Here is a 25,361-nt window from a genome sequence, read left to right on the forward strand (position 1 = left end):
GATTACAAGACCAGCCCAGGCATCAGAGTGAGACTCTGTCTCAAAACACAGATAAGTGAAAGAGAAACAGGACTACGACTGATGAGGTCTGGGACAGAATCCTCTTAATGAATATGCAAAGTTTTAATCAGGGTCTGTCCATGTAGTAAGTAGTAAGCAATTGAGAGAATGAAACACACACACACACACACACACACACACACACACACACACACACACACACACACACACACACACACACACACACACTTTCTTTATCCATTCATCCATGGTTAGAAAACAAGGTTAACTTATATGTTAACTTATATTTTGTCTCATGTGAACAGTGCTACAAAATATACAGAATCATAAATCTCTTTAACAAGCAGATTTCTATTCCTTGAGGGCACATGCACACACATTCTCTCTCTCTCTCTCTCTCTCTCTCTCTCTCTCTCTCTCTCTCTCAATCTCTCTCTCTCTCAATCTCTCTCTGTGTGTGTGTGTGTGTGTGTGTGTCTGTGTCTGTGTGTGTGTGTGTGTGTGTGTGTGTGGCAGGGGGCAGGGAGCAATCCTATTTCTATACATAGATATGTATATGTAGAGGAAATTTGAAGAAAATGTAAATGGAAAGTGCTTTGTGAAATATTTTATTTTTAGTTTACTCAGATATTCATTAACATATTTTTGCTTATCTGAACCATCATACTTAAGAGTTCTGTATTATTGAATGTGTGATTTGACTTCTCTTTGCCACCATCTCCATTTGTCAAATGGAGAAAAGCACATGACACCCACTTCATAGGGCTTTGGATAGGGTTAAATGGAGTCATATAATAAAGCTTGTCAAATGCCTGAGAAATCTCCAATGGCTATGAAACACTAATGTTAACCTTAAAGCTATCACTGAATGTTAATCATGGCTCTGTCTGCTTAATATATTTGACTCCATGCTCCACTAAGAGGAGCAGCATAGATTGACTTGCTTGATACCTGTTGACAATTTTAATCCAGTTTTTTTTCTTCAAAGTTCCTATATTAGAAATGAAGTGCCAGACTTTGTTGACTCCCCAAGGAAGGCCTTATCCCCTATTAGGAGTGGATGGGTAGATGGGATGGGGGGTGATAGGGAGTGAGAGAAGGGGAGGGAGGAGGAAATGTAAAATGAAAAATATTTTTAATAAAATTTTAAAAAAGAAATGAAATTTAATCACCCAAGTCACAATCTACTGTGTGACTTTGGAGTTGATAGAAAAACCACAAAATATCTATATGCTTGTGCACAGAGTATCTGCCAAATATAGAATTTGAAGTGTTCTTGTTTTGTTTTGTTTTCCCCCTGTTCAGAACATCATGGTCAGCCTTTGTATCTGGGTCTTTAATCAATAGCAAATCACAAATACATATGCAGAATATAGAAAATGTCTCTTTCTGGTCTCCAGTCAACGCAACTACAGTAGAGTGAAGGACTGACTGGTGACTCTTCCTACACTGTACCAGATGAAGACAAAGGATGTATCTTAGACCTTTTACCCACGGATACATCTGACCTGCTGCCGTGGGACAGGAAACCCTGCAACTGCTCAGAAATGGAGCAGATCATGACCCACCCAGGGGAGATCCACTGGCCCTACAGTTCTCTGAGACACTAGGACAGCCCCACCCTCCTGCTTGTGACCTGAGACTCTAGCTCACAGACTACTTCCTGCCTCCTTGTGAAGCAGCCTGACAGTTGGGATGTTGCTCCTGAGTGGATTCACCTTCTCCTGCCTCTGGGTTTGTAAGTAGACATCTCCATGTGTAAGAGGCAATGAACTCATCCTCATGTCCAATTCTTCAAATGCTGTTTTGTTTGCTAATAAGATTTTCTGTTTGCTTGCAGTTGGGCTTGGGCAGTTGGAGCAAACTGAATTATCAGTCACCAGAGCAATGGATGAGAGTGCCCAAATATCCTGTAAAGTTTCTCTTCAAGACTTTGGAAAAGTAGATATACATTGGTACCGGCATAAAAGAAATCAACAGTTTGAGTATCTAATGTTTGTCAGGACGAACTATAATGAACGCACCTTAGAAGGAAAAATTAAGAAAATTGAAGCAACTAAAGATGTTCAAACTTCTACTTCAACTTTGAAAGTAAATTTCTTGAAGAAAGGAGATGAAGCCATCTACTACTGTGCTGTCTGGAGTTAGCACAACGTTAGAGCCTCTACAACAGCCTGCATAAGAATCATCTCCCATCTGTGCCAAACCACATCCTTCCCAGCCAGCACAGCTGTTTAGCTGAGGGGCCACCCGAGCTTTTCCTCACAGTGCTTTTGTGCTGCCAGGCAACATCTTGGGTTCTATTTCATCAGTGAGGTCCTATGGACTATAGTCTGAAGGCAGGATGGCCCCACACTATTTCCTACTCAGGGTATCTGAAAGCTATTCAAATACAGGATGGAGAGCTTGCAGCATGATCTGGTCTTTTGTTAATTCATTGCACAAAGGTTTGCAGGAAATAAATGGCTTAGAATTAAGTCAGGAGAGTGCTAAATATAAGCAGAGACATTCATCCCACAGGGATATTTCCTGCTGCAGATCCTAGTTCCTTCACAAGCACTGGAGATGTTCAGAGATAGAGAGATCTATCCTTAGCTACAATCTATAGTTCAGAGTGAAGAAAACTAGTGGCCACTACACCTGTAAGTACATAATCAGCTCATTGAGAGATATTAGAGACCAAAGTACGATTCTTGGGAAGTGGTTCAATGTGTGTGACAAAGCTTGGTCTACACCTTTGGACTCATAGCTTGGTCAAAGCAAGCTCTGATCCTGTACTTCAGTGATCTGCTAAGAAAATAATGAAAAGAAAGAGCAAGAACATCAAGAAATACAGTAGGTCACAGAGCAAAATAAAAAAAAGAAACAAATGGAATGCTATAGTCAGTGGGCTGGTTAGAAAAGGGGGATTTTGGATAATCTGGATAAGAGAATGGGGTGGTTAGTGTGAACACAATGTGTTAGATATATGTATGAATTTCTCAGACAATAAATTAACAAAAAGTAAGAAATCTCCCTGCAACTCAGAAAGCAACAATATAAGAAACAATGGTTGAAATTAATGTTTATTCTGAGTTTAGTGGTGGGATGATTGAGTATATCCAAGGAACAGTATGACAAATGCTAAAAGTATAAAAATAAAAAATTCCTCTCCCATGTCCTTAAAATCTACTTTATCTCGACTAAAGTTCCAAGGACTAAAGTTCTAAGAGGAAAACCATCTGCCTAGAACCTCCATGGTGGTGAAGAATTGGCATGTTGAGATATTATCTGCTGCCTATGGTAGAGATGTTCCCACTTTGCTATAACCGACCTACTTAATATTTTCACCAAAGTACTTGAAAAGTGCCTTGGTTTATGACCTTCTTTTGCTCTATTACCACAAAACTTCATTAAACTGTTACATGTTGGAACATAGCATTTATGATCATCTCAATCCATGTTCCTGGGTAATGGTCATTTATATCTCTTTCTGAAATCATTTGTCTCTTGTTCCCACTGAAGTGAGATCTATGTTTTGCAAAGATAATTCCAAGAATTATTGGGGAAAAATCGGATTTTGGAAAGTATAGTTGGTAGGTGCTGTTCTAAACACAGCATTTGGGAGGCCAAGGCAAGAAGAGCCTGGCATTGAGGGAAGCAACATAGTGAGGCACTAGTTGAGAGCAGGATGGGCAGGGCAGGAGAGTGCAAAGCAGAAGAGTTTTGATGCTACTGCTGTAATTAGTGTTAATAATAGATGTACTTATAATGTGGGACTTTCCATAATTATGGTAAATTTTCTTCTATGATTTTAAGACATTTCTGCATTGTTGGCCTGGAATTCTCCTCCATCTCCTACACATATTATGTTTAGACTTGTTCTTTTCTCCAAGTCCCAAAGGCCTTACATGTTGCATTCATAAGATTTATTATTTTCTTTGACTTAATAATTCAGTTTCTCTAGCTTGCCTTCAAGCCCTGATATTCTGTTCTCTACAAGATCATGCTATTGATGAGACTTTCCATTTAGCTTTTTATTTGACTTACTGAATTTTCCAGTTCCAGCATTATTTCTGCGTGAATTTTCTTCCCTATCTCTCTCACTTTGTTCAATTTTATTTTCAGATTCAGAATTGTCTTCATTATTTCATTCAGTTATTTGTTTGTATTCTCTTAAAATTCATCCAGGAGTTTACTCTTTTAAAAAAAAAAATTCTCGATGTAACTCTGGCTGTCCTGGAACTTTCTTTGTAGACCAGTCTGGCCTTGAACTCACAAAAATCCACCTTCCTCTGCCTCCAGAGTGCTGGGATTAAAGGCATTCACCTCCAAGACCAGTTCAGGAGTTTACTCTTATAGTCTTTGAGTCTATTTGAGAGCTAATTCATGTTCTTTTTGAATTCTCAGAACATAATTTTAAAATCATTTTCCGGGAGTTTTGCCTAAATTGCTCTCACTAGGGACTGCATGTTTGGAACTTTGAGGAGACACAGCCTTGGCTTTTCATGTTTGGTAATTTTGGAGGAGGTGCATTCCTGCCATTTCTTGTAGTTTATGTTTTAAGACTGGACTTGCACACCTGGAGATAATTTGCTGGTTAAGTTTTTGGTGTGCTTTTCTGGACTATCTTCACCGAGTGTTTGTATCCATACTTGCTGTCCCTTGACTTAGTTGGTTTTATATCAGCTAGATGATGCAGATGATCAGGAATGGAGGTATTCCATTATGATTTATGAGTGAGGAAGCTATACTGACCCCAGAAGAGTTGGGAGGCATACGAACTCTGACCTTACCAGATGATGTTCTTCTTGAGTTGGCATGAAAGTAATGGGGTTCCATGGTTGTCAGGGGTGTTGTCTTTAGGACTTAGGGAGCAAGAAGTGCCCTATGGTGGTGGGGTTTAGGATACCAGAGGTGGGTGGTGTGGTCTCCTACCTAAAAATTGGGCAGGTATTCTGGAGGATTCTGTACATGATGATGATGTAGCGAGAGTTGGCTAAGGTATGTTCAATTCATTTTTATCTTTCCCTATTTCCCAATGCTTACTAAATGAATCTGTGTTACATACATATTCCCTGAAGTGGTCTGTATGGCTTTGGTTAAATTACATATCTTTGATTAATTTCCATAATTTGCAATTGAGAACATAATGTTAAATTTAATGAACTATTAAAAGGTTTCTTCAAATAATATACATAAAGTTTTTGTAATGCCTATACTAATACATCATTCAATAATTGAAGCATTGAACTGATGTTCCAGATTATTAGCACATATTAGTGCATGTAAGTATTTAGAAAACTAATTCATATGGCTCTTGCTAAAATATACAGATTTATTTTTAATGCACATTAAAACAGTACAAGGACATGTTATGTCATCTTTAACTTGGCCATTTAATGGCAACACTTAACAGCAAAACAAAGTCTGAAGCAAGTTTCTTTGTCTGGGTGGTCAGAAGTCTAAAGTTGAGATAGATGCAAATTCTCCCTGCAGCCTATCAACAAATATTCCAGGTGAAGTGTACTGTGAGCATCAGTGTTGGTAGAAAACTGTTGCCCATGAGAAATTTCAAATGTAGACCTCAGGGACTATCTAATTTCTATCTATCTCTTAATCACCATTTAGCTATCTACCTAGTCATCTACATATTTATCTGTCATCTATTATCTACCGATCATCAATCTTTTATCTGTCAATCATCTATATACTATCCAGAATCTATCTATCTATTATGTATAATTTGTCTGTCTGCTTTCTGTTGTCTGTCTACCATCTACCATTTACCTATAACATCTATTTCAGTGTTATCTCAATTGCCTCCAACATCTCTCTTCTACCTCTCTCTCCATCCCTACCTCTCTTCTATCTTCATTCCTTTCCTCCTCTCTAGCTCTATCACTTCTCCAAATTTAAGCACAAAATATCTTTATAAATGAGAGAAATCAGTTCTTAAACTGAGTTAGTATCAATTCTTCAGCACACCTTGATGAATAGAAAATTTCCCTTCTGCTACTGTGTAGGTTTTAGCTAAAAAATGAATAATTATGAACAGGATAAAAACAGAAGGTGTTCATTCAAAGCAGTGTGTATGTAATCTATAGTGATATGATTACTGGAATAACTGAAATCAAGCTTAAGACTCTGGGAAATGTTGGATCTATGAAGAGTGTTTACTATTCACAAGGCTCTGAAATTCATTTTCTCATTTCATTCTGTACTGTGAATAATAATGTAAATCTTCTTATATGATTATTATAATAATATACTGTTAAAAACCTCTTAAAATAAAATGGAAAATACAAACATCAGTTTCTTAAAATGATATCAAAGAGAGTTGTCTTTGAAACATCCAATGGACAAGAGGTGAGGGGCAGTTGCCACTAACAAGGGAAAAGTGACTCTGTTATCAAAACATAAGTATAACAATGAGGTCTTCTGGTATCTAATAGCTCCTTTGCAATAGGAGCATAATAAAATGACCCTGCCCATTCTCCAGAACTAGGGTTCCACCTTAATTCACCATAGATAAGGCCCTATTCACTGTCTCTGGTGTCTATTGCAACTATCATTGGAAATGCCAACCCCTGAGTTTTTCCTTCTGACTTTTGCTTGAGTTTGTAAGTTGATTTTGCTGCCTTCTTCCCTTTCATTATTTTTGTATTTGGAGCCAACTGGGAATAAAACTCACTTTTCAGTTAGAGATTCCAAACTGAGAATATCTGAGGATCAGCTGTCTGTTGCCTAAAGACCAAACAAGATGGCGCACATAAGTTACAAGCTATCTGGGTCCTACATCCTGAACACCATTGTGATCTGGTACCAACTGAAAGAAGGAGAGCCCCTGAAATGGATCTTTTATGGCTCAGCCAGGACTTATAAATCAGACAAACCCAACTCTCTCTTGGAAACAGTTGAGAAGAATGATGGTGTCTTTTACCTGATAATCAGCAATGTTATCACAGCAGATGAAGTCACATACTACTGTGCCTGCTGGAATCTCAAGGTGTCTCATCATCTGAAGAAACCTGTAAGAAAACCTTCCTATCCCTGCTTCTCAGCTGCACTCAGTCGCTCAACCACAGAGGACCTCCAGTGCTCACACTCATAGGTTCTCAGGTGTTGGGATTGGGTAGGTCCTTGGGACTCATTTAGCTCAAAGCTGTCACTGGAGCCAAAGAGGGTCTAGAGCTAGTGACCTACAAATGTGGCTACACTTGTATTTAATTCTCAGTGCCTCCTCTTACCTCTCTTATGATCAGTGCTGAACCAAGTTTCTTTTTGAAACTACTTTGATTAGCTTTACTATTCAACTTGGCATAATTCAGAATCCCCCGGAAGGTCTGAATGAAGAATTGCTATTGGTTTGTGATGCCACCTACGAAATCTAAATATGTGAAAGTTTATGGGTTTTCTCTCTCTTACACACACACACACACACACACACACACACACACACACACACACACACACACACACAGTTTTTCTCATAGAAGTCTCCAATTAATTAGGGACTAGAAGTCATTAAAAGACATCAATATTTCTGAAAGATGGACTGATGTGAACTCAATGCACAAACTATTATTTGGGTTGAAATGCCAGTTGGGGGCTGGACTGGCAGCTTAGCAGCAAGAGTGCTTTCTGTTCCAGCAGAGATCTTGGTTTGGCTCCCAGCACCCATACCAGGGCTCATAACTGTCTGTAACTACAGATCCAGAGGATCAGTGCCCTGTTCTGGCTTCTGCTGGCACTGAGCATGCACATGATATACATAACATATATGCAGGCAAAATGCACACGTGAAACTAAATTTTTAAACATTTACATTTAAAACCATGTTCAGGACATAATTTTCTTCTACAGTCTTGTCTTCTTGTCTGGGTTGGTGGCTGTGAGAGGGCTGTTGATGGACAATTGTTCTGATCACCTACAGTCCTTCATCTTCAGGGTCAGTGTATATGTCTGTTTATGTAACTTAAGCCTGAACTGTTGGGTCTGGGAAGGACATGGTGGCCAGCCAGCCCTGGCTCCACTTGTGCTCCAGGGCATTGCTAGCCATTCCTCTCCTCCTGAGGTGAGTGTTGGGAGATCACAGATCCATTTTTTTTTCAGAATTTCAGAGCACTGAATTTTAGTTTCCACTTTTTAGTATAAATAAGGGATTTATAGTTCCATGGGAGATAGATTTGCATAATTTTATTTTACTCTATGAGGGAGAATAGGAAGTCATAAAAAGACCATTTCCTAGTTGCCATCACCCCGATAATAAATCATGTAGGCAAGAGGTCATGTGGTTTCTTAGAACATGAGGGCTTGGCTCACCGTCCTTAAGCTTTCCTTGGTTCCTACATTTCTGTTGCCATTGCTAGAGAGCTTTCTCCCTTAAGAAACCCCCAAATTACTGAAGGTGTGGCCTTGGTAATTCTGAGAGTAGAGACATATTTGATAAATTATCTTAGCAGTTTCAACAAGATTAAACATCTGGCATGGCTCAGCCCTCTTTCTGCTTTTATCCTTCCCATTGTCTGTTGATACTTTCCAAGAACTGCTACCTCAGAAAAGAGAACTGTTAGTCAAGTCAGTTTACAAGGAAACTCACAAACTATTGGATAGCATAAAACTTTCTGAAGGAATGCAGGTCAACTTTCTAAGGGTTCCTAAATGTCTCATCGTACTGAAGGCCAAGAAAAGGTTCACTTTTTGTAGAAGATCTGAGCAGTGTGACATACAGCTTCATGGACCAAGATATTTTCAAAAGGGACAAAGCTCACAGTAATTCCCTCAGGTAAGGAAGTTGCTGCATTGTTATCTTAGTAGTGGGTAACCAGTGAGATTTTTTTTTCTTATTTTTTGAAAAAAATTGTCATCAACAACTTCAGTTACCAGTTATTGGACATAGAAATAAAGCTACTTGTAAGCAATTTCTTCCTTTCTTGTCAGTCGGCAAACTGAAATCCTGCATTTAAAATGCACATGCAGGAGTAGAAGTTAGAATTCTATGAAGACTGTGCTTATGCTATTCACCAATATTACTAATATCACCAATATTGCATCAAGTTACTTTTCTATAGAAGGCCTTTTAAGGAGGACTCCTCAAAGTGGGATTTTACTAATTTCTCTTCTACATATTTGGGAAATTACAATATGTTCCTTTCTTCAGAAAACTAAAAGATCTTTATTTCTGCTTATGATTATATACCTAAGTACCCTGAAAACATTAATTCTCACAGAAAATCCTAAGGACGTCAACACATCCCTCTCATTTGCCTGAAACCTTAGGGTAATTTGAGAACAGACAGAATCTAATGCAGCAAGACACTTGCAGGCTGCCTAAAGATGGCCCAATTAATGGAATGTATATGTTCCAAGGGGCATTTGAGTCCCAGATCCATGCAAAGAGTCTCCATGGCTCTGCATCTGCATTGGTTCATCTTCTCTCTCAGCTCCTAAACAAGTTTTGCTCAAATTGTTAGAGATAAAAAGGGTAGCCATGAAATAAACTCTGCTTTGAAAGTTTCCCTCCTCAAGGATAGATACTGTGATAGGCCTCACAAGGCCTTGGACTGTGGCTTCCAGAAAGTCAGGAAGCCCTGGGTTCCTGGTATCCTTTCCACTCTTAATTTGTGTAATAGCTATTGCTTTTAAAATCCAAGTTTAGGATGAACCTTTTAAATCCCAAACCATATAAGATCTGAAACACTTGTGGGTCTAAGCATTTTGGATCAATGATACTTGAAATGTGGAGCAAGGAAAAAATAGAGGATGTGGCTACACATCATTGCATTAAAGAGAAAAATCAACATGAGAAAACATTTTGAAAGCTAGACATTATGTTAAGGAGCGTGTGTGCCTTCAGTCATTATTCCACATCAGTATACAGACATTTATCTCCTGTCACAGAGGAAACAAAGGGGCTGAGGCACTTGATCTCTCCCATTACAGAACAGACAACGGTGGCAAATATGTACTCCAACATCACAAGCATTGTCATGATTTAAGTTCAGAATATTTCCTGCTCTGCAGCTTGGCCTTTTCCACGGACACTTTCATTGCTAACTGATTATAAACATTCACAATTTGCATGATTACATGAAACACCATGTGAATGAAATGCTTCTGTTGTGGAGCCAAACTTCCTTCTTCCCATAAAAAATGGTGGAGATCATCTGAATATGTGTTCATTAAATGATTATGGATTGGTTCTTGGGTTATTTCTATAATGTGACCAGACAGTATGACATGACTCACTTTTACTTCTGTTTTGGCATCAAATTTTCTGGAAATAATCAAAAATGTTAAAAGAGGTAAGTTTTATTAAATGCATTCCTCAGTTCCATAACTCACAGCTGCCTGGACTCTCAGGATGAGACAACTATAGACATAAGCACAGGTTAGTATGTTCTGATGTACAGTGCAGAATTCAAATTCAGTGGTCTGGAAATTGTCAAGGAATCTTTCAGTCAAAAGGATATTTTCCAATCAAGGACTAGCTTGTGAGGTCATCATTAATAATTCAAACCCTGGGACTGGGAATAGCAGCTCAGTGGTAGAATTTTTGCCTAGCATGCCAGAGGCTTGGCCCCAGAGAAAAGTATGAATTTACTGTTAGGTAACTCAAGCCTTTTATTGGTTGGAATTGGATCCTAGTAAGAAATCACGTTATAACCCATGTAGATGTCAAACATTCCATTCATCTGAATCACCAAATGCCTAAGAGTATTATTTAATATCTATTTGCTGAATGTTCAAATTCATGGATACTATTGCTGATTCATCAAAGTGAAGAAATATTTAAAAAGTCTACATGCTAGGCTAAGAGCTGATTTATACATGAAAACTGTTTAAGGGAACAGATTTCTTGTTATAGTTTTTAAGGTTCCTATTGATCATAGGAGAATTAGGATACACAAATAAGGAAAACTACCTGCTACTGTCATTCATGGTCATTATTCTATAAAATTTCCATTCAGTCATTTATCTGGTATACTTTAATTATATTTGCAAAATCAGGGTAGAGTAGATTCATGATACTGGATCTGACTGGTTTTGCATGGTACTATGTCATGAAGAGTCTACCCAACTGTTGTTCTTAAAATTATTCATATTTTATTTTTTTGTATTTTTTATTTTTTAATTTCATTTTACATTCTAACCAGAGTTCTCCCTCCCACATCTGTTTAAGCAAACAGATATCTTCTTATAGTTTTTAAGGTTCCTATTGATCATAGGAGATACCTCTTTCCTCACCTCCTCCTACCCCCCACGCCTCTGCCATCAGCCCACCCTCAGTCCACTTCTTTTCATGGGTAAGGGCTCCCATGAGGAGTCAACATAGTCTGGCACAATAGGTTGGGACAGCGCCAGACCCCTCTCCCATGCATTAAAGCTGAGCAAGGCATCCCATAGTTGGCCTGTACCATGAAGATAGTGGCATCCCTCTTTAGTGGGTATTTTAAGAATTATTTGAAATTAATAGAGAAATCATCTAACTCCTTCCCTGAGACTGGTAGATAATTAAATATTAACCTCTGCATATGAACTGACTAATGCAAATGCATGGGCCATACTGACCACAGATCTCACATCAGACCTGTTAGGATTTGCATCATGCTTTTTCTTTCTAAGACAAATACTCCCTGATTTCAAAAGTGATTTCAATTTAACATGCATCTTGTAGATGGTAAAGCTGAGGTGCCCTTTATTTCCCAGTAGCTAAATATAGAAAAACCAGTTTTCCACTCTAATTTGAATAAACTTAGATAACAGATACTTGAGTCAAACTAGCACTTATAACTTGAGTTAAACTAGCACATTTCTTAACTTAAATTGAAACAAAGTTAAGATATCTATTGATACCAGCAGCTTGCATACCTCCCTCTGGTACTATGAGAGATAATCCTCAGGAAGGAGGCTTCCAGGTCAAATCCACTTCAATCCCTCCAAGTCCAAGTCTAAAGTGTGGTCTATTCAGCAATAGGGTCTTATTTGCAAATTCTTAGAGGCAACCAAGGGCAATATCAACAACCTATAAATTTTGAGGGTCTCTTGGACTCTGATCAAAAACAAAAATGAATTTTCCCATGGCCCTGGTACCCTAAGTCAGAGTCTGTCTGTCTGTCTGTCTGTCTGTCTGTCTGTCTCTGTCTCTGTCTCTGTCTCTCTGTCTCTCTCTCTCTCTCTCTCTCTCTCTCTCTCTCTCTCTCTCTCTCTCTCTCTGTGTGTGTGTGTGTGTGTGAGAGAGAGAGAGAGAGAGAGAGAGATCTTTAGTAAATATCATTCCCTATGGCTTTTCAAGCCTTGTTAGTGTTATCTATCCTCCCTTCCCCCTTCTCATTCCCCACTTAAAGTGTCCCTGCCAACATCAAGTGCTCTTAGTTGCTGAGTGATCTCTGCAGCCCCTGACTGATTTGGGGGAAGTTATTTATATATTTTGTATATTATTCCTCTGTCAGATGTATAGCTGGCAAAGATTCTCTCCCACTCTGTGGGTTTCTTCATCTCTTAATTGATTATTTCCTTTTCTGTACAAAAGCTTTCGAGTTTTATGAGTTCCTTTTATGAATTCCACTCCAAAGTTAGCATTAACTGAGTCCATATAAATCTGATATATTGTCTAAATTGTGCTTTGGTTCAGAAAGACAGAAGAGCACCTTTTCACATGAAGGATGCACAAAGACTACATTCACAGTTACCCCTGCATTACAAGCAACAATTTGGTAAAGAAAGCCTCAGTCTATGTTCTCTCATTTTAGATCTGCTTAAATGCAGCCAGCAGCTTCCTAGTCGTAAAGCCAGGACTGTGAAACATAGCCCCCATCCTCCTCAAACAATCACCCTATGAGGTAGAAAGAGAAACAGCTATACCACAGGAACTGTGGATTGATTGTTTTCAATGCCTGTTTCTAAAATCCACTTAAGAAGAACTGAAACAATATCCACAGGGAGTCACCCAGCTAAGAAACAACAGAAGAACCAAAAGGAGAGGTTGTTGTAGCTACATAGCAAGAGACATGAAAGTTTTATGATGAAAGATAACAGGAAATATAGTGAAACACATACCTTTTATTATTTGATAAAAGAAGCAAATCCTATTTTGAAATACAAAATAAATTTATGAAAGGATTTCAGTCCACGGGACCTTCAGAAGGAAAGCAAAGCAGAGCAGGCACTGTCCTCCATCCACTGAGAGACTTATTAAATGAACCCATGACACCGCCACTGTGTCAGTGCTATGAACCTTTGACAGTTAGAGCCATGCAAATTGGGAACCCTCAGAAGATAGGATATGATATGGTAATTGGCACTTAGGGACCTACAATGGCTGTGCAGCCTGGCCATCTGCTATTCTTCTAGTAAGCCTGAATTGAGACTAAGTTAGCAGTTTCAAGCTGCTTTTTGGGACAAGCTGGCTGGAATCTGTTTTCAGCTGCTCTTTATGAGAAAAGAGAGGGCTTCCATGTGCCACGCTGTTGACTTCTAGATAGCAGAAGTGAAGTGTTTCCATGCACTGACACATACTAGGTTGTAGCCAGGCAGGGCTCTCTTGGTTCCCTTTCACATGAAGCTAAGACAGATGATGCCATGGAAGCTGGTGTATGAAAGGCTTTTTCCCTGAGATCACAATGTTGGGAATTCCATCAAAGTCAGAATAGAGCAGAATGCAAAGACAGGACAGAGGACTTCTTTTTGCTCATATTCACCATGGATTTGAGATCCCTAAATGTATAATTCCAATGAGCAAGTACAAACAAATTCCTCTAGTAGTGACAATGATGATAATAGCAATGACCTGTTATGTTTCTGTAGGATTGTCATCAAGTTGCTTCTCCAAATACTTTGGTTTTTTGTTTTACTTTGGTTTCTATTGCTGGTAGTGAAGCTAAACTGATTCACTCTAATATTACGATAAAGAGCCTCTAACCTTGGATGTCAGAGATGGATCAAGTATCTCTTAAATAAGATAAATTTGTATTAAGTTGGAGAAACACATTTCTATTTTATCTTAGTAATTCTTCAACTTTAAATGAAACAAAAAATTAAAGTTTTTCTAAATCCAAACAAAATGTGTAAGTGTATAACTCTGTAAGATTAACATAAAAACATTAAGTACAGTTAAAAGAGGTTGTGGATTTGTTTTACCCCTCCCCCACCTCAATCATAGACACTGTAAATCATTTGGAAGGAAAACTTTAAAACAGTCCAGTTCAAAAGCCTAGAATGGTTTAGATGTGGAAATGACATGCTTTGGAATGACAGAGAAACAGTAGGATCTGCAGAATTGGGCAGAGATCCACAAACAGGCAATGTGTGCTGCTGTACTTTGGAGGAATTGGCCATCAAAACAGGCAAATCAACTTGTGACATCTCATATGTGAGATGATATAAAAGGAGTACATTTGAGAATCAGTTAAGTAGAGAGTGGGCTAATTGAATTGCAAATGCATGGGAGAGTGACTTAGTTAGACAATCTAAGAGACTAAGGGTGGGAAGTGTAGATCCCAGTTCTCAGAGACATCATATAGTCATTCCCAGGACTCCTTCATCCATCCCGAAATTGTGATCTAGTCTGAGAAAACACAGGAGATGTAACAAAGAATCCATGTTGGCCTGTAGGCCAACAAAAGACAGATTTCATTAGGCCCCTCCAGTCAACAGCTGACTTTTGGAAGTCATGCAAAACCCTCTATTAATTGTGCAACTCTAAAGTGGGGACAATAGTAAATCTCTGCAACCTAGGTGGATACAAATCTACAGTGGACACTAACTTAGTCACAACTTGTCTTCCTAGCACACTGTACCAGATTGTGTCAAATCCATTTAACAGCTGAGTCTCCCTAATAATTCTTTTTTATGTTATTTTTATTTCCCGACAGACAAACGCTTTGATTCAGACATTTCTCCCAAGCCTACCATTTTTTACCCTTCTATTGCTGAAACAAATCTCCATAAGGCTGGGACATACCTTTGTCTCCTTGAGAAATTCTTCCCTGATGTTATACGTGTATATTGGAAAGAAAAGGATGGCGATAAGATTCTGGCATCTAAAGAAGGAAATACCATGAAGACTAATGACACATACATGAAGTTAAGTTGGCTGACTGTGACTGAAGATTCAATGGATACAGAGTACAGATGTATTGTTAAACATGAAAACAATCAGAGAGGAGTTGACAAAGAGATTCTGTTTCCTCCTATCAATAAAGGTACACATATGGTAATGTAAATGTATCTCCAGAAAGTATATGCAAAAGGAAATTATCCTATTGTTATCATGTGTATTGATAAAAAATGAATATTTCTTAAATCTTACTATATATATTGTAAACACGGAACCATGCCGTTCTGTCTCAGAGGATATTACAGGGAAAAAACAGCAAAATATTTGCTTTTAATTTACGTGGCTTCAGTTATACCATGTAAAATATGAAGACCGTGTCTTAATTTTTAAAATTGCTTCAAGGATTAAATGAAACAACATACCTGAAAGCATCTAACCATTCAGTGCCATTTCCCCTTTTGCTGGCTGTGCTTGATTCAGACACAAGAACAATAGATACCTTTCAGAAATGTTCAAAGATGTAAATTAAGCAAAATTGCCTAATTCAACTTCAATGCACTAAATTTTGTCTACAGTAAGTTTTTAGCTTACAAGATAGTACTCCTATGAAAGATTTATATTCAACAACAATAACAACAAAATAGAACTATTTGGCCACTGAAGATTTATGGCAACCTTGAGGTTTTCTGATTTTTGTTTTACACATCACTGTTACACAGCATTCAAAATTTAAGTGTGGATGAGGCTAACATGTACATTTCTGTTTTCCATGGTGAGTTGATTTTTTTGCTTTTGTAAATGCAGTCACTTGGGTAGACATTTCTGTGTCACCTGTATGCCAGATACGAGAGAGATGTGGATGAATAGTTTCAGATGAGCTAGTGACCCAATGGCTGCAATGAAGAGCTTGTATTCTTTTCCTCGTCATTTCGAATCATGCATTATTCAGGAGCCATCTTCTAGGAACTTACAGCCAGCAGAAGCCTGAGTGGGCAAAGACAGGTAGTGAGAGGGCCTGTAGCTAGCTCTCCATGTGGGTGTGTTCTTATCCTTGGTCTTGAAAACATTCCTAAGGACCCAGAATGACAGAGAAAGAGAATCTTTTATTTTCTCCCATGTGGTTGACAAACACTTTTGATCTGTGTAAAAATACATAAATGTCAAAACATGGGGACATCTATGCCATGTCCTCAGTAAATCTTCATCCTCTGGAATACTTTGTTTCAGTGGTGGCCAGTGATGTCTGTAAAGTTGCCCTCCTTTATCTAGGGTTTTCATGAAGAGAAAATGAAGGAAGTTGTTGTTTTCCACAGCATAGCAAATTATTATAAGAGAGCCCCCATATTCAATTTCCCCTTAAAGACATAGAGGCAAGACAAATATACAATGTTAAAAAGAGTGTTTGCCACATGTGTCTCATGGCAGTAAAACAATCAAGGCATTTCCAGTAAGAGCATTCAACAAAGAATTTCTAATGCTGCCTCTGGGAAGACACTTTGTTTTGTACGGTTTGTCTTGATAAAAGAACTTAATGCCATGATTATAAAAGGACATGAAGCTGATCCCTAAAACTGCAATTACCTTTGTCTGAGGGAGTTTAGAAACACATAGCTTATCTTATTAGTAACCCTATTCTTTTGTACCTTAATCAATTCATGGTGATAGTGATTTTCATTTATCTTTTAGATAATAAAGTCACTGAAAGGACTAAAAAGTAGACTTTAGAGCCATTAAGGCAGATCTGGAAGACAGAAACCAAATGACTGTATTTACATTTTCACCAAACACACACCCAAATCCATTTTAGTGCACACAGAACATGTTTTTCAATAAAATCACATAGTGAAATGAAATCCATACCTATGAGAACACATTTAGCAGAAGACTAAGCTCAAAGAACAGGTTTATGGTTCTCCAACACCATTTAAAATAATTAAGCACATTATTTTTGCTTTTAAAACACTCATAGGTGTATCTATCTTATCACAAGCTTCACACAGAATACTAGAAATATAACTTGGGCTATCTGCCTATCCCCAGAAATAACTGCACTGGGACCTTCAGATATTATAGTAAGAAGAATTGAGACCTTAGCAGGTTTTTCTTTTTTCTTTTTTTAAGACAGGGTCCTACTCTGTAGCCCTGCCTGGCCTGGAACTCACTGAATAGAATGGGCTTGATGTTTTTCACAGTATGACATGTCAAGTCAAGCATATGCATGCTGATATGTCAATCAATATTCTGTTTATTTTTCCACTGAGTTTGCATTTGTACATTGTCTCTTTTGAAGCAGAAGTTTTTCTAGGACCTGTGAACACACAGGAAAAGTGGTTCTGGCAGGGAAGTTTTGGGCATTACATTGAGATTATGATAATGGTGCAATCCTTGTGAACTTTAACATGGTCACATGTACAAACATCATATGAGTGTCATCCACCGAATTACATACAGTGCAACTAATGCTTCTGGGATTGCAAGGCTCACATTTTAATGGCTGTATTTCTGTTGACATTATATTTATATGAAAATGTGTACAAATAAGTCTATGTATACATTCACAAATGTATATTTTATTATATATATAATACATATATATTATATATATAATAAAGTAATAGCCATAGATAGCTGACTGATGTTTGCTTTTATTTCCTTTAGTTGCCAATACCATTACTCCCACAGAAGCTTATTTGACAACAGAAAATCGTAAGTTTTAGATTTTATTTTCCTCCTCCTAATCATCTTAACATTTAAATACACCTCCCCTTAAGTAAAACAAAACAAAACAAAACAAAAAACAGAAGGACTGAATTTTGCAGAATGGGCTGAATGGCACTTAAAGCAACCAGTCATTTCCTTGATATCATATTAACACAGCAAATTAACAAATGAAAGAGTTCAGTGAGATGCTCTGAATGACTGTAAAGAAGAACATCATCCATCCATCCATCCATCCATTCATCCATCCACCCAACCATTCATTCAACATTTAGTGACTGGGGAAAGTGTTATATCAAGTTATTCTAGTATTGCTTATAAACACTGATAAAAAAACCACACCCCAAGTTTGATTCAGATAACCAGACACTTAAAACAACAACAACAAAGAAACTACATGGGTTTCTCTTGTCTTTCCCTAGAATATAGTAAGGTCACAATATCCCATAGTTTCTAATAAATTTCACTTTCATTTTCAGTTAAATATAAAAGTATTTTATATTTCTTTCCTGATTTCTTTAATGACCCAGTAATCATTCAAGATTATTCTGCTGAATCTTCATACATTGCATACTTTTTATAGTTTCTCCTGGTACTTTTATCTAGGTTTGATAATATAAAAGGTATTATTTCTTTTATTATTTGTTAACACTAGCTTTATGGTCTAAAATGTTATCTGAAATAAAGTTCCATGAGCTTTTAAGAAAAAAATTGTATTCTCAATGAGTTAAATACAATATTCTCTAGATGTCTGTTAAGTCCTTTGGAAGTAGAGTTAAAATTTGAAGTTTGTTGATTTGGCATTGTCTGGGTGATCTGCCTATTGTAAGTAACTCACTATTAATTTACTTGGTCTTATCTAGTTTTCATTTCCATTAATATCAGCTTCATTCAACATTCGAAGCAAATGTGTATATAATTATTATAGCAACTTGATGCTGTGATCCTCTTAATCTCTCCCCATGAATTTTGGATTGAAGTCCACTTATCAACTGCAACCATAGCTACATCTACTTGTTTGGGGCTCCTACTTGCCTATCAAATGATTTGCATCCTTTCTGTCCCAGTCTGTGCATATCTTCACCAGTTATAGGTGTCTTGCAAACAACAAACAGCCTTTTGATCCTGGTTGCTGTTTTGTTTAATTCAGATGGTTGACATATTTTCATCAGAGACTAAGACCATTTGTGTTTCAGATTATTACTGAAGGGGCTTTGCTGATTCCTGTTATTTGTGCTGGTTGTTTTTCTGCTTGAAGTAAGTGTTCCCTTTCTTCCTCTTCTATTTCTATTAGCAACTTACTGTGTGGCTGAGCTGTCAGTATCTGGTTCTCCTTTCTTCATATAATTCCCTTATGACATTTCTTGTTCATCATGCTCTCTGGTAGATGCTGTCTTTTTTCCTCTTTGGTGCTGGTGTGTGTGATTTTGAGCTCCTTCTACAATGATGCCTTTGGTGGCCACAAAGTGCTTCATTTTGTGCTTTGCTTAAAGGGTCTTTGCTTCTCCACTGATTTTTCAGATGCTATTTCCTTGGTACAATCGCACATACCATCAGCAGTTTTTTAAGCTCTGAAATTTATCACTGGGCTAGTTCCTTGCTTTGAGGGTTTCTGCTGCAAGCTCTGAAATCCTGATATCTGTGCCTCTGTGACTTGGTATTTTTCTTCTGCAACCTTTCATGGATTCTTTCTATTATAATTTTTGTATCTTGGATTTAATGTGCCATGTAAAGGTCTTCACTGATCTCATGTATTTGGGATTCTAAGTACCTCTTGTGTTTGGAAATCTGTATCTTTTGATGCTTTGGTGATATTCTATAATTTCAATGAAAACATTTTTGAGACATTTGGAGTACATAGTTATTTTTTCCCATTTTAACTTAGCTGTTTCTCCTACCCCATGGTTTCTCAGTTTAATCTTTTGATCATTTACCAGAATTCGTGAATTTGTGGTCAGGCATAGTTTTCTTTATTGATATGTAAATGTAATATTTTCTGAAACAAGTATTCTATTCTAGATGTTTTATTTTGATTCAAAAATACAAATGCTCCACAAGTTTAATGATATTTACAAAGTATTTCCCACATATCCTATCTATTAAATCCACACCATTCATTAAATATTGACCCTCTCATTCACTGTATGAGCTATGTAAGCTCTTTAAAATTTATTTTTTGATTTATAGTTAGGACATCCAGACTTTAACTCACTTTAGTGTTACAGGAGAATTAAGCATCATGATGTTTAGGATGCATTTAGTCAGCCCCTTGGTGTAGCAGCGATCACAGGACAGACAGCAGCTCTTATTAATACAAATGTGCATTGCCACAAGCATCTCCCCTCCAGCAACCAAGCATACAAGTGGGAGATTTAGGGAAATGAGTGACTTACAAAGCCGTGGCTGCTTTCCTCTGCTTAGACAGAAATTGGTCCATGTCAGGTTCCCTCAAGGGCATATGATTCTGTTGTGGACACTAAGGTTTGACACATTTATTGTGGGTGGAACATGACATATCAGCCTAATGTGCACAAGTCTGAAAATCAGCCAGCTTGGACTTTTTTCCATTGACCTTATTTTTGTTGCAAATTTTGTGCTTGGAGGCTTAGATACAGAAGAAAAGCAGGCAATCTGGAATACAGTATGTGATAAAAATAAGCAATGATACCACAAACTTTGAAATCTTTGTGTGCAAAAACATATCACAACTGTTTTCTATGTAATTTCATATTAACATCAATTACTCTGGAAATTTCCAGCCTCATATTTTTAAAAATGGCTTCTCAGGACTCTGTATCAACACTTCATATATATTAATTCACACACACACACATTTTCAAATAATAAACATCAATAACTAACTATACTTTAATTTCTTTTAGCTTTCACAGCTATTGATATCAACCCCAGAGAAAGTGTTATGAGATGTGAAAATGGTAAGTTTTAATTTAAATTTGCCTTTGCCTCTTGAGAAACTGTTTTCTTCCCTCTATCACCTCATCTTCTGAATATCTTTGGATTAATGTTTAAAAACAAAAATAATTGCTAAATGAAGCAGAAGAGACTGAATGGCATTTTAAATCAATCTTCTCTCCATGTCACTAAAAACTATTTCCATCTCAATCTTTATTCACAAAATAGTTGGTTTTTTCCCCTATCTTTCCACTATTAGAAAGAAATGCACTGGAATGCTCAGCCATTGTATTGTAAAACAAAAAAGTCATTTGCAAAGAACAATTAAGAATTAAGATTTTCAAAGTAAATGTTACATGGCATGCCTGTAATCCTAGACCTTCAGATAGAGGCAGAAGGATCAAAAGTTCAAGACTAGCCTGGGGTAAATGAGAGTGTCTTTGTTAAAGTGTGTGTGTGTCTGTGTGTGTGTGTGTCTGTGTGTGTGTGTGTGTGTCTGTGTGTGTGTGTGTGTGTTTGTGTGTGTGTGTGTGTGAGAGAGAGAGAGAGAGAGAGATAGCATATATGTGCAAGTTCATTAGTGTGTATTCACATTCTTGTTAAGTCTAGAGGAAAACCTTAGAGGCTTTCCTTGCCTGTACAGGGCAGTGATTTCCAGAATGTACCCAAACCTAGCATTTTTGCATTTTTTATGAGGATCAAACTCAGATTCTTAAGCTTTCAAGACAAGCACTTTTACCAATGGATTCATTTTCCAAACAATGACCCTGTTATTGTAACATCATGTAAGATTTTTCACACATGGAGTAATTCAGAATTTAATTCATTTAAGTCCTACTGTGGAATTAAATACAATGAATGTGGATCATTTAATTCACTGCCTGGTATAGGAATCATTAGTCTACAGTCATGAGCTTTCATCATCAATTCTGTTTGATGAGATCTCTTTCTCCCTCCCTCCTCTCTCTCTCTCTCTCTCCCTCTCTCTCTCTCTCTCTCTCTCTCTCTCTCTCTCTCTCACACACACACACACACACACACACACACACACACACACACACGAGCATGTCAAATAACGGCCACAGTAACTCACTAGAACTTGTTCTCATTTCTTCTAATTAATAATGCTACTGATCTGGATGTTTGCTTGGAAGGAACAAAGGGTGTCTTAGCATCTGCTCACCTTATATCTTATAGAGAACATGATCTCAATCATCTTAACTTTGAATTTCTCTAATTTAAAGAAAAGCCTGGAACTGCAGAATAGACTGCGTGATAGTGTAATTTGACCTATTACTTCCTAGTCATACAGTATGACTTTGATTAGGACCCATGTAACTTTTTAGTAGTTTAATTTTTTTCCTTTTTGGTACTAATCACATTTCCTGACCCCTACAGAATTCCTTTTAGACAAAAGGCCCTTGATCTAGATTCTGTGTGTATATCTTGTATACTTCTCTTTTTACTCCTCTCATACACTGTAACAGTTTCCTCCATTTTTTTCAGATGTGGTCAGTGAGCTAATATTAATTTCTCTGACATGTCACACATCCAGATCTGGGGGATTCCAACTAAGATGGCAATTTGATCACTTACTCAGTTTTGTATTTTCCCTCTAAGTCACAGTGTAGAGTTACCTATGGTGCAACATCGTATGAATTGGGAAGAACATAGGCTTCACACTGCCACATATGAGACTAGTGGTCCAGTCATTTTAATGATAAGTGTACACATGTATGCATGAATGACTTCCAGTCTGTAAACAAAATTTTCTTCACTTGACAATGGAGAATAATTACCCTAAATCCACAGTTACTGCAATGAGTGCCTAGACATCAAATGTCCAGGAAGGTTATCATATTTTGTAAACAATTATCATATTTAGTACTAGTTTCTGGTCCTTTTTTCCTACATATGCACCAAAGGGAGACTCATATATTTGTTCTAGGGCTGACTGTTCTTCCATATCCTCAATGCCATGAGCTCAGAATCTGAGGTGCCACATGAGCAATAGACCTGAACAAGGACAGAGTGTAAATTTTCATTACTTGAGATCTCTTATACAGAAAAAAATCATGGCCTTGACTCATGAAGTGGTTTTCCAATTCCATCGTTGTTTTAATTTTTATGACAGCACATATTTCTTATTTTGGTTCTAATTACCCATTATATACTAATAAGAGCCTTGAGAAAGACAGTTGAGAGTCTTGGGAAATCTGGACTGACAAGTTCCTTCGGGCTTTTCTGAAGTGCCCTCTTCTATAATCTCCCATTTCAACCTGCTGTGCCACCACTGGATTTCTATGGATGGTGCCTCCTGACAGAGCACTGCAGGCTCTGCCTACAATGCTTCAGATGCTCTGCTTTGTGTTTGTGTTTATATTTTAATGTCTGGGATGATAGTTATACTTGGAAATGTAAAAAGAAAGTAACAATTTTTAAAGTCACTTCTATGGATTAAGACTTAGGCTGTGACTTACTCAATACATATTTGGCAAACTATTTTTCTGTGCCTCCTGCAAATGGAAATGAAAATAATTCTTCCACCAAAAGCTATTAATTTATTTTAAAAGATGAGAGTTTTATGGGCAAAGATGTCAGAATATTATTTATAATTTGCTTTGTACATGACAGATATTATTTGCTATCATTTAGAAACACTGAAAGTGAAGAAGTTTATATTTATCCCCCACTGAACCTTTAAATGGTTCCATCTACCCCAAGTGCAATTGCTCTTTTCAGTAGTGACAGATTATAAATGAACTTATCAGGGGTTGTTATTAATCTGACTTCCAAGAAGAGTACTCTTCATAGTTCTGGTAAGAATGGTAGGTGTTGAGTTGTCACTCAATGTAGGCCACCAGGAAAAAAAAAATTCACCTTATGTCCTTTTCTGTCGAAAGAGCAGATGAAACTAACTGTAAGATTCTCTTAGATGTGCTGCAGCTTCAAGTCACAAACACCTCTGCATTCTACACCTACCTCATCCTGTTCTTCAAGAGTGCCATCCACTTGGCCTTCGTTACATTCTGTCTGTTTAGAAGAGCTGTGCCTTGTAATGGTCAAAGATCATAATGGATGATGAAATGGGAGGGTCATGGTGCCCTCATCCTTGTTTTGCTCCTCATATCTTCTGAGGGTCTAGCTGGATGTGCTTACTGCTTTGACCTCCTCAAGGTCACATATGTGGAATTTTGTATCATTACTATGCAAATGTTTTCAAGACAGAGAAGAAACTGATCAACTCCACTCTACAACAAATAGTAGCCCATGGAAGAGCTCACCCATCCTCTTCCATCCTATATCAGGCCCCATCTCCCCAACCAAGAACCCAGAGCATCACAGCCCTAACACAAACAAACTGCAGCTTCTAGTAACCCCCAATTCATGCTCTTGAAGCAGATAATGCCCTAAAAGCCTCTACTTCACATGCCCTGAAGGACCTTATTTGAACTTGAACTCTGTGCTTTGTTTTGCAAAATACAATAAAAATCAGGTCTACTCTTGATACGATGTGTGCTTTTATTTGTGACAGTGATTGAAGGTTCAAGGTGCAAAGCAACATGACAACAAGCTATGACACACAATGCTTGTTTGTAACAAGGTCCAAAAGTATATTCCTAAGTCTGTCCCTTAGATGGCAGTTGGGACAATTTTCTGGAGCAGAGGGTCCTAGAAGCTGCAGTCAAGTGCAGAAGCCAAAATGAATGTTCTCTCAGGAGAAACTAGGCCAGGGTCATTGGGTTTAAGTCATTGCTAAGGAAACAGGAAAAGCTCTAGTAGGATGTAAGCTGTGTGATCAACTCTGTGCCTGTGTCACAGTATCATGCTCCCCACTCCTCACACTGTTCCCAGGAGAGCTGCCCAAACTCCAGAGAGGAAAGGTGATGGAAGAGATGAACACATGGACTGTAGACCCAAGTCTGAGGGTTAAGCCATACCATAGTTTCCTCCCATAGAAGAAAGTTAGAACAGTGTGTCCCCCATAGCTAGGCACATAAAATGGGTTAATAAAGCATTGTTCTTGAGACATGTTCCTGACTCTACCTTAGAAATGCTGGATTATCCCATCCACACATCCCACACAAACACCTAAAGTGAGCATAGGTAGCTGCTCAGCTTCTATCACACACCAGGCAAATTATGATTCTCTAAGAGTCCTTTGATGTGAGTATAATTCTAGCCTATAGATTAGAAAATTTAAATTAACTGATTTTCAAATGACAGTCATATTTTAAAATGAGGTGCCTCTGAATTCAGTGTATTTGTTTTACAGACACAAATAATTTATCCAATATCATGTACCTTCTTCAAAGTAACTCTCAATTGAAAAAAAATAAAGCAAATGACTTGACACTCAAATTGTCTATGTTTTCCTTACATACACATGGGTCATCTGTTGTTCACCAATTTCTCAGTCTTTCTTCTTTGGGAAAGAAATGTGCCCTAGTATGGGATCACAGTATTCTCTCCCACTGCCATCAGTAGAAGCTCCAACTTGACCTCTGAGTACTTAACCTGCTCATTCTGCACAAGCACTAATGAATGTGGGCTGCAGGTACCACAAGGACATTACCAATGCTCTTGGGTGTGAACAGCATTTTGAGACTTAGCTCTTCCACACTCAGGCTCTGAGGTCCTTAGACTCACCATGTCGAAGACTGATGAA

At 37.7% G+C, this 25,361-nt stretch overlaps 1 protein-coding gene across 1 annotated transcript; it reads left to right on the forward strand.

Moving 5' to 3' along the window:
• Positions 1–1,716: 1,716 nt before the first annotated feature.
• LOC103162075 (T-cell receptor gamma chain C region 5/10-13) lies at positions 1,717–23,767 on the forward strand. The gene is made up of 7 exons (XM_035441719.1): positions 1,717–1,759; positions 1,862–2,157; positions 5,180–5,203; positions 8,749–8,788; positions 14,877–15,206; positions 20,662–20,715; positions 23,598–23,767. Exons 1-7 carry the CDS (start codon positions 1,717–1,719, stop codon positions 23,765–23,767), a joined length of 957 nt encoding a protein of 318 aa, XP_035297610.1.
• The last annotated feature ends 1,594 nt before the right edge of the window (positions 23,768–25,361 follow it).

Source organism: Cricetulus griseus, chromosome 3, assembly GCF_003668045.3.
Source record: "Cricetulus griseus strain 17A/GY chromosome 3, alternate assembly CriGri-PICRH-1.0, whole genome shotgun sequence".
Classification (NCBI taxonomy): domain Eukaryota; kingdom Metazoa; phylum Chordata; class Mammalia; order Rodentia; family Cricetidae; genus Cricetulus; species Cricetulus griseus.